The sequence below is a fragment of the Vidua chalybeata genome, chromosome 1 (assembly GCF_026979565.1).
Source record: "Vidua chalybeata isolate OUT-0048 chromosome 1, bVidCha1 merged haplotype, whole genome shotgun sequence".
NCBI lineage: Eukaryota > Metazoa > Chordata > Aves > Passeriformes > Viduidae > Vidua > Vidua chalybeata.
The window spans coordinates 139,096,922-139,113,603 of NC_071530.1; the positions used below are offsets into that span (position 1 = coordinate 139,096,922).

Here is a 16,682-nt window from a genome sequence, read left to right on the forward strand (position 1 = left end):
TTCTAGAAGCAAGAAGTCTTGCTTCTCTCAGGCCTGCATTTGGAAAGGATTCATCCACTTCAGTGAGAATTAAAAAACCCTCTTTTCTCATCTGATGGCATCTATTTTCACTTTGTGAAAGTATAAACGAGACATGTGTGTTGCACAGCAAGAGATGACATGGTGATTTTGTTCCCACACAAGTGTTCCATGTCCCTTCCCTTTTTTTTATTTGATGGCAGCAGTACTTCTCAAGGCCATAAAAGAAGATACTTTTCAAAGGCAAGTTCTAATTTTTAACTCTGCTTTTGAGTCCACAGCTGATCCCCAAGTCTTGCATGTGACTTCTCAGATTCAATGAGTGCAGCTGCATCACTGCTTTCATGCACCTGCAGAGAGATGGAATCTCCAACGATGGGGTCAGCACTATCTGCTGGTGGGGTCACATTTCAAAACTGGGTCCCACCTGTGAATCTCAGATTCAAGGCATTAATTGTCATGCTGATGATTTCTGAGTGCACAGGGCCCATGCATGAAACACGAATCTGCAACTAAGCTGGTACAAAAGGCCAAGGAATAAAAGGGAGCTGTCATTTTGTTGAGAACTACAAAGCTTTCACCAAAGCCGCTGGAAAAATAAATTCCCATCCCATCAGAGAATGCAGGCAACCTTTTACCATGCTCCTCTCCACCTACCTTGCTTTCTCCTTCAATGACTATGACAGGCACAGAAGTGGCAGGCCAGCGGTGTTTGGCTGGGAGAGGTTTATCACAATTCCATAAAACAATAATCTGAAAGAGAATATTGGACCACAATCAAAGACATCTGTGGCAATGTGGCCCATATCCTAAGGTCTTAGATTTCCATACAGACATGTTAAATTCAAGTTAGGAATTTCAAAATCAAAAGCAATGAAAAAAATCTGCATAAAAATAACACTTCCTACATTGATTTCACCCAAGTTGACTACTTACAATATATATCCTCTCAGGCAAATATAGGCTGGACAGGATCTTTGGAAGTCTCTATCTCAGCCATGTGATACAGATGTGACTGATTTACTGTGGCTCTCATTAAAGGCAAAACCGCTTGTGACACTCCACTGCAAGAGGGTGCTCCTACTGAACTCACCAGAGTTTTATTTAGAGAAGCCAAAATCCCGGCACTGATGAGATTAAAAGTCACAGCAGGAGGAAGGAATATCATGTAATGGCTCTAGAGGCATAGCCATCCTTGTGCAGTTTGCAGTATACACAATGTTGGTCTTCCAAGTGCACTCATTATTTTACCTGTCTCATGTAACAATGAGTTTAATTACTATCTCTATTCCACTCACATTATACTCAGAATTTTTATTTCCCATGCATGTAGGTCATAGACCCATAGTAGAAATCTCAAAGGAAAGAAACATCAGAATTGAAACAGGGGGTTGAAACAGGGCTGAGTCACCACTAGGCTCCACATTCCTGGCAGAGTGGTTTGTCTCTGCTGTGACTGACAGGCAAACAGTGCTCCTTACCTGTGCACAGTACTGGGACTTGGCTACAGCAACCAGGAGTTTCAGCACAGGCTGAGACTGGGAAACCAGGGGAGTTACTGCATGGATAACGGCAGTGAATGTGGAAAGAGGCTTCAGACCTGAAGTGAAGAGAGACATGTTCAGTAAAGACAAAATTGCCCCAGTTATTACAGATTAAAGAACTTCGGGGACGGAAAAAACAATCTGCACTTAATGCAAACCTTGCCAGGTTTTTTTAGGTCATCTCCCTTCCTCTTAGATACCAGATGCTTCAGAGGAGATCACACTTCCCTTTAACTCCCACTCTGCGCCTTTAACTTCCACTCTGAAACACCGGACTCCAAAACAATTATTTCCTTTTCTTACTCACTGTTTCCACAGATGTTCTGTTATCTCTTTTTTTCATCCAGCTTGTCCCACAAAATTGACATCTAGTTTGTTCAGCCAAATGTCTTTCTCGACCCAGGCTCTGTTTTGCTGCCTGGCTCTGGATGCTTGATGTTTTTTACAGATTATCTCCACAAATTCCAGAAGCTTATTCATTTTCCTCAGTTCCATTACAGCCTCTGTCAGATTTTTGCTCTTTCTGGGTTGATTCCTATCCACATGCTTCTTCAATTACATTCTGAGCTGATAATTCTGCTTGCATCCTTGCCTTCCATTTTTAAATTTTTGTCTTGCTATGATTTCCTTTTTTGCCTGGAATAACACATCCGACTGGTGCCTACCCTTCATTACTGCTCCCAACCTCATCTAAATTCATCAGTGTGGGGGGTCATAGTCGTTTTTCATCAGAATTAGCACAGAAACCTTCTTCTCCCTTTTTTAACACAGTAACTGTCAATTTTTAGCAGGTGAGCAGTACAGATTCACACAAGTGGGATGGCACAGGCTGAGCCGAAAGTAGCAGCAGTCTGGTAAGCAGGATCCCTTCAGCCTGGAGGCACATTCGCCTGCAGAACTCATTGTTCAAGCTCTGCTTCAGGAAAAAGCCATGAACCTAAGCCCTATTCATTCCTTCTAGTGAGATTCATATGAAGACACATAGTATGCAGAGTAAATCCACATCAAGTGTGCACTCTAATAATAAGTGTCATGGGTAAATTACCACTTTTCCAATTTTCCAAGCACAAATAAAAAAAAGAAAGAAAAAAGCTATTCTTTTTATGTCCCCTCAGGCCATGAATGGGACAGCAACTCAGCAACTCATTAATTACCAGTAACTGAAAAGTATGAAGGAACTAATGTTTTTTTTAAAAACCATCTCTGCAAGTAAGAGGCACATGATGCATGCTGATGAGTCAGAGATGTTATAGTCTACAGAGGGCAGTGAAGATTTGAGACAGGATAAATGAAAGGTATCATTAACTAGAAATGAATGGTAAGTCACTTGGCACATGCTACTCAAAGACAAAACTTCAAAATTCCACTAGAAATTCCAGATGCTACTATATTATAGCAAGGATTCACTCACCAAGATTAGCATAGTAGTAAGGAAAATCTCCCAGATATGAGGAATATTGTGGCAGTACAAATAACCCTCCAGGATGTTTGTTCCATATTAAGCTGTTACGTGATATGTGCTTAAATATTCTGTCCTGAATAATCTGGAAAACAAGAGAAGTAATGATTTTTAAATAGACTGTCATAGTCACTGGTAGAAGCTTCAGGGACTCCAGCTGACTGGAATCATCACCCATTCTGCAAAAAGCTGAGGCACACAAATTACTAGACACTCCTCCTTGATCTCTCTTAAAAGGACTCAGAACCTGCACACTCTGACACCACTTCAGCAGCTCAGGCTTTGTGCCATAGGTTTTAGAGCACCTGATTAGTCTCTCTGGACATGGGAACCATACAATTTATTGCATTTTATATTTCAAGTCAAATATTTTGTCTATTTGAGTATCTTAGCAGTTGTAAGCCTGATTAGTTCATTGTCAGCTTTACTATGCAGAACTCACAGAAGATAATTATTTGAAGATAGCATTAAAAAGCTAGGTAATCTTAGGAAATAAGGAGAGTATTCAAAACCAAAAAGACTTTCAGCAAATCAGGCTGCACTAATTGTTAATTTTTTTAAAATTATATAGGGATATTAGCATTCAGAGTCCATGTCTCAGTTCTGTAACAGTTCCTTGTTGGATGAAACAGATGATCTTTTCACAACTACTGCCTGACTCTATAGGGGGCCAAAACCAGAGATTCCTAGATTTTTAAGGTCAGAACAGATTGCTAGGTCATCTACTTTATCACCTAGAATACCACAAGCAAAAAAAGAAAAAAGATACCAGGCTGTACAATTAGTGTGTATTTATGAAATTACAGTTGCTTCACATTGGATGCCTGATTGCAGGAACAAGAGTGGTTCTTACACTGATGGGAAATTCTTTAAACTTCCTGCAAAGGCCTAACAAGATACAGTAGTGGGAATCTCTAATAGGACAAATTCAGCCTCCAAAGAAGGTGCAATACACTCTTGAGCCACATATTCTTACAAATTTGCCTTCCCCCTTGGAGCATTAGAAGTAGCGTGTCTGGAGATGGAATTCTGCAAAGGGCCAGTGGGTGGTGAAGGATGAATTTTCCCCCAAGCTGGCTAAGCAGGAATGCCTTGCCTTCTCCTGCAGCTCATCTTTTGTTATCTTCCAAGGAGGTTTTCATGTAACTGGCAGTTTATGCAGTGCACAGGGCTTGAGTGGCAAGAACACGTTGGTTGTTCTAACCCAACGTATCTGGCCTTAACATAGACATATCTGAGTGAAACTTCATGTTTCTGAAGGTGGACTGAAGCAAAAAAACAAGCAAAAAAAACCCACCACAAGAAGAACAAAAGCAGCTGCTGCAGTCTAAACAAGCTAAAATCTCTGTAAGCTGCTAAGTTCAGGGACATTTGGTCAATACATGAATAAGTATTGCCATAAGCAGAGGTTTTCCTGGAATTTTTGATTGCCATGACAAGAAAAGATTAGAACACCAGTTACATTGTGTTAGACAATTCACTGCTGGTGGCAATACATGTACTGCTAAACTGGGGCAGATGTTAAATGCATGCTTTTCTGAATTTTGCCTACAGCCAATTACCATAGCTAATATGCAGTAATTCACTCAGATGAGTAAGTTAACTTTTTATTTTGGAATAACAGTCTTAGGACTGTAATGCCATCACTGACAAGAATGTATCTGAATATTTCTAGTTGAGAAGTTAGGTGTAAGAGTTGTCAGATCTCCCACATGGCAGTGGGGACAGGAGAAAACAGAGACAATGACTGCTGTTTACCCAACTGCAAGTTATGCCACTAAACAAGAGAGAACCTGGAAAGTATTTATTTTTGAGTGTTTACCATGAAGCATAAATACTACAGCTCCTCCGTCTTGCTGTCTCGGAACTGGGGCAAGTAGAAGTCTGTAAATTTGCCTGGCCAGGAGGTTTACACAGGCAGTGGAGTTTTCCTGGGCACTGGTAGCCAACAAGGCTGCAGGGCAAACACGTGGCTCGTGTTGAACACCTCAGTGTGCCCGGAGCCAGCGCAGCCCCAGCGCGGCAGGGCCCCGGTGCCATTGCAGCACCGGCTGCCTTGGGAGCCCCTGAGCCTCACAAACCTCACCAGCGTGCTCCTGTGTCCTCCTGGGGAGCTGCTTCACCACAGTAAAAAAATGGATCACTGATTCATCACTCTCCTGGGCCTACATACAAAACCCAGCTCTCTGTCAGGACAGAGAGGGAAAACCTGGCAGAAAGAGAACTAAAAAGTGTAAAGAAATAAAAATAACATGGAGGACACCAAGGAATTAAAAAGTACAGTGTACAGTGTTGCACATATTGCAGAGACAGTATCTACCTGGTTTCTCCAATGATGAGACATGACAGGAAGTTTAATAAGAGAAGAAGGGGTTAGGATCTCTGGCAAGATATCCTTTTTCTTTTTGGAATGCATTAATAGTCCAATATTTTTGTCTCCCTCATCCTCACACTTCAAAAAGTCACACATTGTCCTAATCATTGCTGCTTTTCAACAGGCCCTAGCCAAGCATCCAGCATTTATTTTCTGTACTTTGTGCTGTCCCTCTTCCCTCCTCTTCCTGACTGGAGGACTGGGCATGCTGTGCAGGGATGTTTTGGGTTTGCTTCAAGAGAAGATGAAGCTGAAGAAGTGCAGATACGCTGGAGCATGCATCTGATGGTGGCTGCAGCAGCCCACTGCTGCACTGCCAGAGCTCCCACTCACCAGCCTGCAGCAGACACTTGTGAGCATCACTGCCTAACCCACACCTCGGCCAAGATACTGGGCAGCTCCTCTGTGCCTGCCACAGGGGCTTGCTGGCCAAATGATTCAAACATCTTATTTTGGGCTATCAGCTGCCAGGCTTAGGCCACTGTGCTGAGGTAGAGTTCATTTTCTTCACAGTGGCTGCTATGGGGCTGTGGTTTGGGTTTGTGCTAAACACAGGGTTGACATTCTAGAGATGTTTTTGTTCTCCCTGAGCAGGGCAGAGCCAAGGCCTTTTCTGCTTTTCATACGGCCTTGGTGGCGAGGAAATTGGGGGTGCCTGGGAGGTTGGGAGGAGACACAGCCAGCACAGGTGACCCAAACTGGCCTAAGGGAAATTCCAGACCATATGACATCATGCCCCAGATATGAAGTGGGGGGAAGAAGGAGGAAGACATTTGGAGTGATGGTGTTTGTTTTCTCAAGTCACCATTACATGTGATGGGGCCTTGCTCTCCTGGAGATGGCTGAACACCTGCCTGCCAGTGGGAAGCAGTGAATTAATTCCTTGTTTTGCTTCCTTTTTTATGTAGCTTTTGCTTTCCCTATAAAACTGTCTTTATCTCAACTCATGAGTTTTCTGGCTTTTACCTTCCAGTTCCCTCCCTGACTCCACTGGTGGAAGAGTGAATGAGCTGTTCCCTGGGGCTTGGCTCCTGGCTGGGGTTAAACCACAACAGCCATCAAATGCTGTGAGATGATCAAGGAACTTAAAATGTGATTTAAGGTTTCCAGAGGTGTGCAGAATAAAGAGCTGTGATGTCCTTGCAGGCATCTGATTTGGTGAAGACTTTTTCTGGGCTGATATCCTCAGACAGGAACATACACTGGCACTGAAGTTGGTGGGCAAGTGATTATTCTGATGATATCTAGAATCATCAGAGCACTCTGACACAACAGTATTACAACAGAAGATGGAGCACATCCACCAAAAAAAAAAAAAACAAACCAAAACATCCTGCTAGGAATTTACTTCCAGGCAATAAATTTTAAGAAGAGGATATACTGCTTGCAGGTTTCAGGCAACAAAAGTCACTCTCAACTGTATTAATCCTTTCCTGAGAAAGGGATTTTATTCAGTTGAAATGTGAAATGAGTGAAAAAAAAGAATCCCTCTTAGCTGTCTCAAAAGATTGAAAGTACTGAACTAAAGAACAACAACAACAACAAAAAAATCTGAAATGAAAATCAGTCTCCCAAACAGATGGAAAAATCCAGAACATCAACACCAGGCATACATTAATTGGTTTCATTAAACTAAATCTTCTAGGAAGACTTTTGTCTTCACTTTGTTTTTCCTGCTCTGAGCAGAAACTCCAGCTTGCTGGTTACCCATCTGCTTCAGCTTTAGCAGTTTTGCCGTCCCTTGGGCTCATGAAATGACATGGGCCAATGTATCCCAAAGCAGCACTAAAGACACATGTGTGAGCACTGGAACGTGATGTGATGGACACCAAGGCTGTGGGAGCTGCAGTTTATGTGCCCTGGAGTCCAGAGCCAGCACAGGCAGGAGAGGGGCAGTGGGGAGAGCCGTGTGCCCCTGTCCTTTTATCAATCCCTAACAGTAACAGGGCACACGCAGGGAAGGCAGATGATGCATGAGGCACCTGATGGACCCTAGGAGCACTTCTGTAAGGGTTAATTAAACTGTGAGCAATGGCACATGGTCTTCCACCTTTGTGATCCTGGTGTGGGCTGTGGTAATTATCACTACCTCATCAGTGCTTATGAGGAGTTTGAGGATGAAGAGCAGTTCCTGACAGGCAGCACAGATGAAGACATGCTCTTCTGAGGGCAATGGGAGCATTGTGAGGATAGCTATGCCAGGGGCTCTGCAAATATTCCCTGGCTGGTTTCCTTCACTGGCATGGAAAAACCTAAGGGACTGCCTTGCAACAGCTGGAGGTTGATCAGCCATGGGCACTCATTTGCAGTTTTCAGGGGGAAGCAGGTACAGCAGGAAATGTGGAGCCTGTGCATTACAACTGTGCACAAAGACAGGTGCATTTGCAGAAGCATTAGCATAAGACAAATGCATTTGCACCTACAAAGTGAGCCCCTTTCAGTGGTACAAATGTGTCAAAAATTTATGTGAAAAATTGCAAAACAGTTAGAAAAGAAACCTGCTTTTGAAATTGCAGCCTGGGCCCTACTTCTGAAGACCCTTTCATCTTTCCTCTGTCTCTGAATTCAGAAAGGATTCTCTCCACATTTGAGATCATCTGTCTCCCCTTTAATAGCAGTCTAATTATGATTATATATTAATAATTTATAAGAATGATCAGGCCTTTCCCTTCTCCCGTGTGTGAAGATAAGACATAGCATTCCCCCTTTTTCTTGAACCAGATCAATACCCCCATCACAAGGCATCAAAATGTTAAGGAATGGTCAAGGAGAACCTCTACAGTAGCATTATTTCCAAAAAGAATTCCAGAAAGGTTTCTTAAGAAATACATTTATACCAATGACAAGGATAGTGATTAATAAGCCATAAAGCCTTGCAAAGTCAAGATCACACATGACAACTTTTCCATGTGTTGGGTAGCTCCCATTTTTCACCGTGTCATTTTTCTAATGTGGATTCCGATAATGAAGCAAGTATTTCCTTAGGGGAGAAAACTCATCAAGATGCTGAGCTCTTTTCCCAGTGACCAATTGGATGTCATGAAAACCAAGGTCTGAAGCCAGCTGAGGACAGGAGCAGGTGGACAGGTACAGAAATCTTGCTGCTTGGCAAGGTCCCAGACAATTTTTACTCACCTCTAGTGTAGTCAATACAATCTTCTCAACTGAAGAAAAATAAGCCTCCCACAAGAACTGTGTCTGCTGTCTAAGTGCTAGGATTTTATCCTGATGGATAGACCTGATTGTAGAAGGAATCTGTAATACAAGATGTAATACAGTCAGAAGCTTTAGAAACAACACAATCTCATCAAATTAATATGCTGCTGACAAGCCCTTTCCTCCATTAGCAGGTTGTACAGCTTCAGCACTCCAGTCCAGTGGAGATGTGTGTCAACAGTTAAAGCCTTGATGTAAAACAAATGAGACACAACCCTTTATAACCTCTGATACTGAATATATTAATTGTTTTTAATCTGCTTTCTTTTAGTTTTTGATTGTTTTATGGTAACGAGTGGTGGGGCATAGTAAGGAGCTCCTCCATGCAGCCCTCACACTTTTCATCCCACAAAATTCTTCATGGACTAGTATTTTAACAACCTAGTACCTGCAGGGGTTGAGAGTTCAACAATAATCCCCACATTCCAAGTATATTAATGGGGTCTGGAATTGCATGGACCACAGCATGGCAACACTAAGTGTCCTAAGGAAAACATAGCAACACCTTAAGACTCCACTTTTTGGGAGCCTGTGGATCAAATTGCATTTTAATAATTACATTAGGTGGAAAGAATAACATCTTCCACATCATCTGTTGTTCACAAGGGAAAACAGTGCTTATTTTTGCTCTCTTTCCATAATCTACACCTTAATTGTTGTATAAGTTGCCTTACAAATAAGCACTAAATTGTCCTACTGCAGCACTTTTCCATTAAAAAATGTAATTGCTCACTAGATCAGAAGGGAAGGGCTTCATGTCTACATCTTTCACTATCCCCATGTCCTTCTTGAAACTAAGGTGTTTTGAGATTTTTTAACTTAGGACATTGACCAAGGCCTCCAGTACAACTTGGACAATGCAAAGTGACATTATCAATGGGATTTAACTGAAATTTGCTTCAGTGATGAGGGCTAGTCACAGCACTAGAAAGGCGTTTAGAATATGCTGCTGCTTTGTGCTCATCTTTTTCTAGAAATGAACTTGTTCTCAGACACTGTTTTCTCATAAATCTTTTACCTCAGTCATTAGTTTTAAAATTAAATACCTGAGCTATGTATTTGGTCCTTGTGCATTCCAGCTTATTCTGAAGTTTGCCTGCATCCCACCACATTCAACCCTTTCCTGACCAAAACATACCCTGCTTATTCCTAAAATATTCTGAGAAGAGGCGGTGATCATTATTTGCTTTCACATGTTCCCAAATCAAATGATTTCCCATGAAACCACTTTCCTGGAAAGAATTTGCAACTTTAAAAATTTAAAAACTGTAAAAAATTTTCACAAGAACCAGCAAATTCTTTACTTGCAGAGTTTGCAACCAGGTCCGGACACTTTGTCCATGGCTCCACTGTGTGCAGTGTCAGATGGGTCAATATTTGCTCTCTTAGCCCTTCAACTCTTAGATCATCATCTTAGAGACACTGCTAATATAATACAGACTTTGGGCTTATGAGAAAGTTAGCACTGCAGCAAGATGGAGCAGAAGAAAATGGTCATATAGTCCAAGATGCTACTTTATTTCTCTTCCCTATAGGCCCTCTAAGTAAAACATAGGTCTTTATGTAAAATACTCCCTGCAAAAGCAGTATGAAAGACAGAACCTGAAAACATGTATTAGCACATGTCTAAGAGATAGAAGGATAATAAACATTACCTATACTGGCTGCACAGATGTATATTAATCACACCCAGAACCATTATTAGTAGCAAAGACAAGATTTAAGTCACTTCTTAGTGGCAATACAGCATTTTCTCAATAAACATTTAATTGCAATATGTGCAACCCTGTGTAGTGTGTGTGCATACACGTGTAATCCACCCATAAAATCAATACTCAATCCCCACTACACCTTTTGAAAGGGAATGTGGCTCTGACTATGAAGGTTACTACATGAAGTTATGATTTTACACACCATACCATGCTCCTGGGTGCCAGCAAACAGTGTCAAGGTTAAAAAGAGCCTTGATGGGGGCTTTGTTACAACAGCTGGAAAGAAAAATCAGAGCTCCCATTTTAAATGCATTTGGCTATTAATCTACTTGTCCAGAAAGACAGGTGGGGAAAATGATGTATTAATACTAATCCAGCATGATTACACTGGAATTATTAGAACTTTAATAAAAGGTCATTTCAGCAATGAGTAGGGGGGAGGGAAAAACCACCCTGCACAAATGAATGCAGAAAAGCTCCCAGCACTATGACGAGGAGAATATGCAAATAAATACATCTGAGTTGCTCTCAAACAGGAAATGAAAAACTGTAACATAACAAAAACATTTCCCAGAGCAGACATTCAGGCCCTCTGCCAGCTCTTTACAAACACTGTTAATAACAGTGCAGTAGCTGCTCAATATGGAAGCAGCTGTGTGAAGTGAACGAATGGCACGTTACCGGAAAACATGAAGATCAGCAAATTATTATTATTTAAAGAGAGACATAATTTTGCTCAGAAAAAATGTGCTGTCCACAGAAGCAAAAATCAAATGGCCCTTTTATATATGCAGCTTGTATGACATTAAGTAGAATAGGCACCACATTGCAAGGCTTGCTAGGCCAGCTTTTCACAGGTATTTACTTCCTTAGACAAATTAACAGCCATGTGATGACATTGCAAAGATACTTTGTTTTTGGCTACCACCACACCTGTACTTCTGAGGGCTTTTCTCTGTGGAGGACACTAAATTCAAGGATCAAAAAGAAAAAATACTGCTCTTAGTGGCTAATTTGTGTTTATTCCAGATCTTGTGGATCTCAGCCTTATGCTGGGCAATGGCACTTTGGAAAAAACAAATTTTCAATAACTTCTCCTAACATGAACTTCTCTGCAGAATTTATAGAATATATGTAATTTGGACTGTAATACCCACTAATGTAGCTGTAAAAAACCAAAACAACCATAGTCCATTTAAAACCAAAGTAGATGCTGAAAGTAGCAGGGAATTTGTAACTTCTCAACCCACTTTTGTTCCATGACCTCATGATTAACAATAAGTGACATGAACACTGCTTCAGAAAGCAATGCTACATGGTCCATACATCAGAAAAGGGACAGATTCTGCTTCCCACCAAACTGTTAGATGATAACTCCTGCTGGAGAAAATAACTGCTTTCCTGAGGATATCCCTGAGGATAAACTATTTTTTAAGGACTAGAATCCACCCTCAAATGTTTTCCCCTTTCATCACAGTACATGGGCAGGTCTACCTCAGACTGCCATCCAAGTGCTGCACAGAAGATTTTTTTTTTTTAATTTTTTTTTTTAATTTTACTTTTTTATTTTTGCTCTTTGCAAAAATAGAAGTCTTCTGCACTTAAGAATGTGGCCTGGTGGCTGCAACGACCTTCAGGTCAAATAATGAATGATGTCATAATAAATGAGTTCACAGCCAGTCTGACACATACAATCCCTTCACGATAAAAAAATCTTTTACAACCCTGACCTTTTGGATTCATCTTCCCTGTCCATTTAGATGGTGGCAGCAATAATCAAGTGATCTGCTGAGGGCTGCGGTCTCTTTCTTACCTGTAATAACAATCTCTCATCGCCTATGATGGCAGCTTGGTTCCAGTCAATCACCTCCGAGAACGGCAACTCCCATCCATTGCTGAGCATGACCGGGACGCAGGCAGCCTGTGGGCACAGAGGCACGGCCACTGTCAGCAGCTGCCCCAGCACCAGGGCAGCTTCCAGCTCTCCACCAATACCCTGACCCCGTTCTCTGCACAAGCTCAGGTGAAGCAACATGGCAGAGAACACCAGAAGCCACAGCAGGGCAGCCCAAGTGTTTATAATTTTCCATTTTGGGTTTATTCATATTCACTGAGAGGTTGGGTTTGCAGGGACAGTGGCATTTGCAATCTGGTGCTTACGCTGCCAGAGAAGGGCAGAACTGTTTGGTGCAGCAGATGGAACACTGGAGAATTTAATATAAAATGATGGCCTTCCTTGCTGCTTTGTCAACCACTTAGCAGTGAGCAACTTCCTTAACTTTTATAGTATGTTGCTGACAACTCTACAGAAAATACAGATCATATTTAACTCCTCACCACCTTTCCCATGTTTGGTATCAACTCTCCTATCACGTTTGGTATCAACTCTCCAAATAGAGGCAATGGCACAAATACAACTTGTCTGTCATCACCTGTCTACAAAAATAAGAATTGTTGTATGTCCTAAAACAAACAAAAAGCATACACGTTTAGTCTCTATTTCTTACCAGCATGATCTGAGTAAACTAATTAAACTTTTACAAGTATTACAAGTTCTTCTGCATTGGCAGTTTGTGGATACTTAGCAAATAGATCAGTATTTCCATAAACAAATGATCACCACTATGTTCTGGTCAGCTCAATCGCAACATAAGATCCAAACCAAACACCTTCTGATGTGACGAAATAACCTAGTACCAAAGGATTTTTATCAAACCTGTGCTCTGGTTCAGTTTCTTTTGGATCAAACCAAGCTTAAGTGCTCTGAGTTTGGTCCAGACTAGGGTTCAGGCCTCCCAAAAGATGATATGAAGGGGAATGTTTCAGACTGCTGTACCTTCCTTGGTAAGATGTATCATGTACAGCATAGACAGGTCAAGTCTACATTACAGCAGTGTTTATTATGTGTAAACAACTGTCATCTTCTGTAAGGAATTATTTCAGTGCATGAAAAAAGCCAACCAGAAAACATTGCACTAATGTGGATTAGGACTTTCAACATCACCTGGATCCAAACAGAAACTGGGAATACATCATTATTGGTGAATACTACAGGTAGCCTGATAGCAAAATCCTCAGTTGCATACATTTTATTATTGACCAGGAGCTCACAAGTGCTGTGCAGTGAGGTACACTCTGTGCTTTCTCCTCCTGAAATGACGTGTCTAACAGAAGCTGCATGACTTAGAGCCCAGAGGAGAGAAGAGCTGAGGAGTGCTCCTCTGGAGGACCTGAAGTGACTTGTCATCTCATATAAGCCAGTCCCACTTCTTATTCTGAAGAGACGGGCACCGAGAACAACACTTTTCAGGCTATTAATCTTCTCTTTAGTAGGAGAAAGAGGGAAGTGACAGTCCAGAACTTGGATCTCAAATTTGATTGCAAGTGCAGGGTTCAGTGGTTACACCTATGTGTCCAGAGCATGTAGGGTATCCAAAAAACCCACCAAAGGCAGGCAGACATGACACAGGATCTACTGGAGTCCCTCTGGAGGAGCACCAGAAAGCCAGAAGGGTTTCTGGGTACCCTGGGCTTCTAAAATGGCATAATATACCTACTCTTAGGTACCTGAATCCTGCTCAGCACTGCAGTGAACAATACTCTCTAACAGTGGCTGGGATGTTTTATGGTTGATGATGAAAAGGGATGGGGTGCCATTCATTAACAGCTTCACTGTCAATACTGTGACACTTTCCAAATGGAAAAACAACTCCTGGAGGCAGGACTCTGTAAGGTGTGTTGATTTGCCATTTCACTGAAACCAAGCACCTCCTTCTCTCCACTCCAGCCCCCATGGAAATCCAGATGCCAGACCCACAGGGAAGTTGCAGCACCTCACAAAATGCTCTCTATGCCTGACTGAAGATCCAGGATTAGGCTGATGTCTGCCAAAAAAAAAACCTCTCACCAGACAGGCAGAAGATAGAGTAGGCAGGTGTTAGGCTTGACCACTGTGCTGCCTGGCCACAGGGACTCTGGAGCCCTTTTGTATTGCCTTCTGCAGCTGGCCCACTGTAAAAAGTGGACCACTAACCAAAATATTTTTTAAAAGGTGAAGGATATTCAGGTGCTGTCCCAGACAGCACACAAACTCCCTGAGATCAGCTTATATCCACCTTCATGTGAAGCTTCCATTTGGAGCTTTAACACCTCCAGGCCACCTTCTGTATGTTCATCAAGCACCATCTCAAAACTGGCAATGGATAAGCAGGTCTGTTTTGGCTAAGTGAAAACAAAAATCTATTTTTACTGCCCCAGGGCTTATGTGTAGGTCAGTATCTCCCAGGGGAAATCTCACAGCTTGACAAAATACCATTCTAACCAATCTCTCAGCCTCACCACATCCAGGGAAACCCTTTTCCTGGAGATAGAGCAATCCAACCTTCAGATGAGTTCAGTGCCTCAGCCCCTCCTGGGAAGAAGCTGCCAATTGCTCCCGACGTATGAATAGAGGTTTTCGCAAAGTGGATTACTGTCCACTAGGGAAATGAAACACATTTCCCTCCTCCCCGCCTCCCCGCTATTGCACACTGAATGCAGCCAGCATAGTCACTGCTTTAAACTGCAGCTCTTACCTGCAAGGCTTCCAAAAACCTGAAAGAGCCAAGCCTGCGGCCACGGGGAACCAGACAGAAAGTGGCATTGTGCAGCATTTCACGGTAATCATACCTAACAAGAACAGGGCAGAAAAGAGAAAATTCAATTAGTGGTGAGTCCTAGAGTAACTGGGCGTGAAAATGCAAACAGCTGTTGAGACACATCTGGATAAAATCATCCCCAACCAAGACCCTTCAGCACCAGGTAAACTAACTCCCTCCATGCATGTGTCAGCCTCCTCTCTGGCTCCTTTTTGTTCATCCTCAGGAGCATCCACCATGGGAGAATGCTGGGGAGAGTGGTAATGAAACCGATAAGGAAGGGAGTAATTTTGTCTTTGTAATAATGAGCCAGTTCTGTATAAACAGTGCACGACTTCCAATTAAATATTTTGATACCCAAAGCATTGTTCTGTGACTCTGATTTCTATTCAGATTTAGTCAAAGCCATGCATAGCTGTGCTCACAAGAGGTTTGTACAAAGCAAAAAAATATTCAAACTATACCAAAGAAATATTTCCTTATCAAGCAGGCACTAAAAAAGGGATGGGGGGGGATACAATGATTCACTTGGTGGTTATTGTTAAGTGTGAAGAGAAGAATATACAACCAGATTTTGGCAATTAATCACATAGCTGCAATGATCCATGCTTCTCTGAATGAAAGTGCTGATAGACACTTCTGGGTTTTTTTTTCCCAATTACATCAATCACCACAAAATCATTCACCAAAACCACACATCAAATCCCAACAGTTTCCCGCCTGTTATTAGCAAATTGTACTTCTGACAAGCCCATGGAACTGTGAATGGCAGTGACCTCATCTGAGTCAAAAGGATCCAGATTGAACACCCTCCATTCTCCAGAGTGTCCTGGACTCTGCACATAGATGCTATTTTGACAGTAACTTGTAGCAATGATTTTTTTTGACACCTATAGTCTAATTTTACCATGTCCTGCAGGCAGAGCAATTTTTTTTTTGTACACGTGTCTATGTGCACACATGTACGTATATACATTATTGTATTTTACATACAAAGAAGTCAAGATCTATGTTTGTATTCTCACATAGGCCAGACAGATGGGAGTAAGCCAATTTTCAATTATAAGCTCTGTCCTTAGGAAGAGGCATCTTGCAAAGGCCCATTTGCTTAAACAAGCGTGTATAGCTAATTTGCACAAGAAAAGGTCACTGTGAATGGATTAAGATTATCTCCACTGAGAGTAAAATAAAACCCCTCATTGCATTAATTAAAACTACAAAACAGACTTCAAAGTCCCTTTTTTCTTTTGAATCATATCTCAACTTTGGTTAAAATACATATATACATATTCTATCTGAGTGGCAGCTATTTATTTTTCTCTGTGTGGGATAGAGATTGGCAGCCATGTCCCAGCTCACCAGTCAGGACCGACACAGCATATAGGGGAAAATATTAGGATTGGAATTCAAAAATGCCCATTAAAAAAAAAAAAAGTTGCCATTTTAAACTCCTTTTTTACATATTGAGAGGTCTGAGGCTCATTGCTTTTACTGTGTATTGTAGGACAACAAATGTTAATAAATACCAAAAACAGAATACCCCATAGGGCTAGAATGCACCCGTAAGAAGTTCCCCATCATTAGCTAGCTAAAAATGTAAAATCCTGTTAATATCCCAGAATGCAACATTATCCACAAAACATTGATGGCAAAACCAGAAAAAAAAGGAAAGAAGGGAGCAAGGCCACTGCAAGTGAGTCTTCCATATCCCAGTGACATCCG

At 41.8% G+C, this 16,682-nt stretch overlaps 1 protein-coding gene across 1 annotated transcript in view; it reads right to left on the reverse strand.

Moving 5' to 3' along the window:
• The window catches only part of EXT1 (exostosin glycosyltransferase 1), a 175,141-nt gene that overhangs the window by 9,906 nt on the left and 148,553 nt on the right, over positions 1-16,682 (reverse strand). The window contains exons 2-7 of the mRNA XM_053967426.1: positions 14,898-14,991; positions 12,137-12,244; positions 8,531-8,650; positions 2,974-3,106; positions 1,500-1,618; positions 676-771 (exon numbers count right to left, since the gene is read on the reverse strand). Coding sequence (XP_053823401.1) covers positions 676-771; positions 1,500-1,618; positions 2,974-3,106; positions 8,531-8,650; positions 12,137-12,244; positions 14,898-14,991 — 670 coding nt within the window. The remainder of the gene's footprint in view (positions 1-675; positions 772-1,499; positions 1,619-2,973; positions 3,107-8,530; positions 8,651-12,136; positions 12,245-14,897; positions 14,992-16,682) is intronic.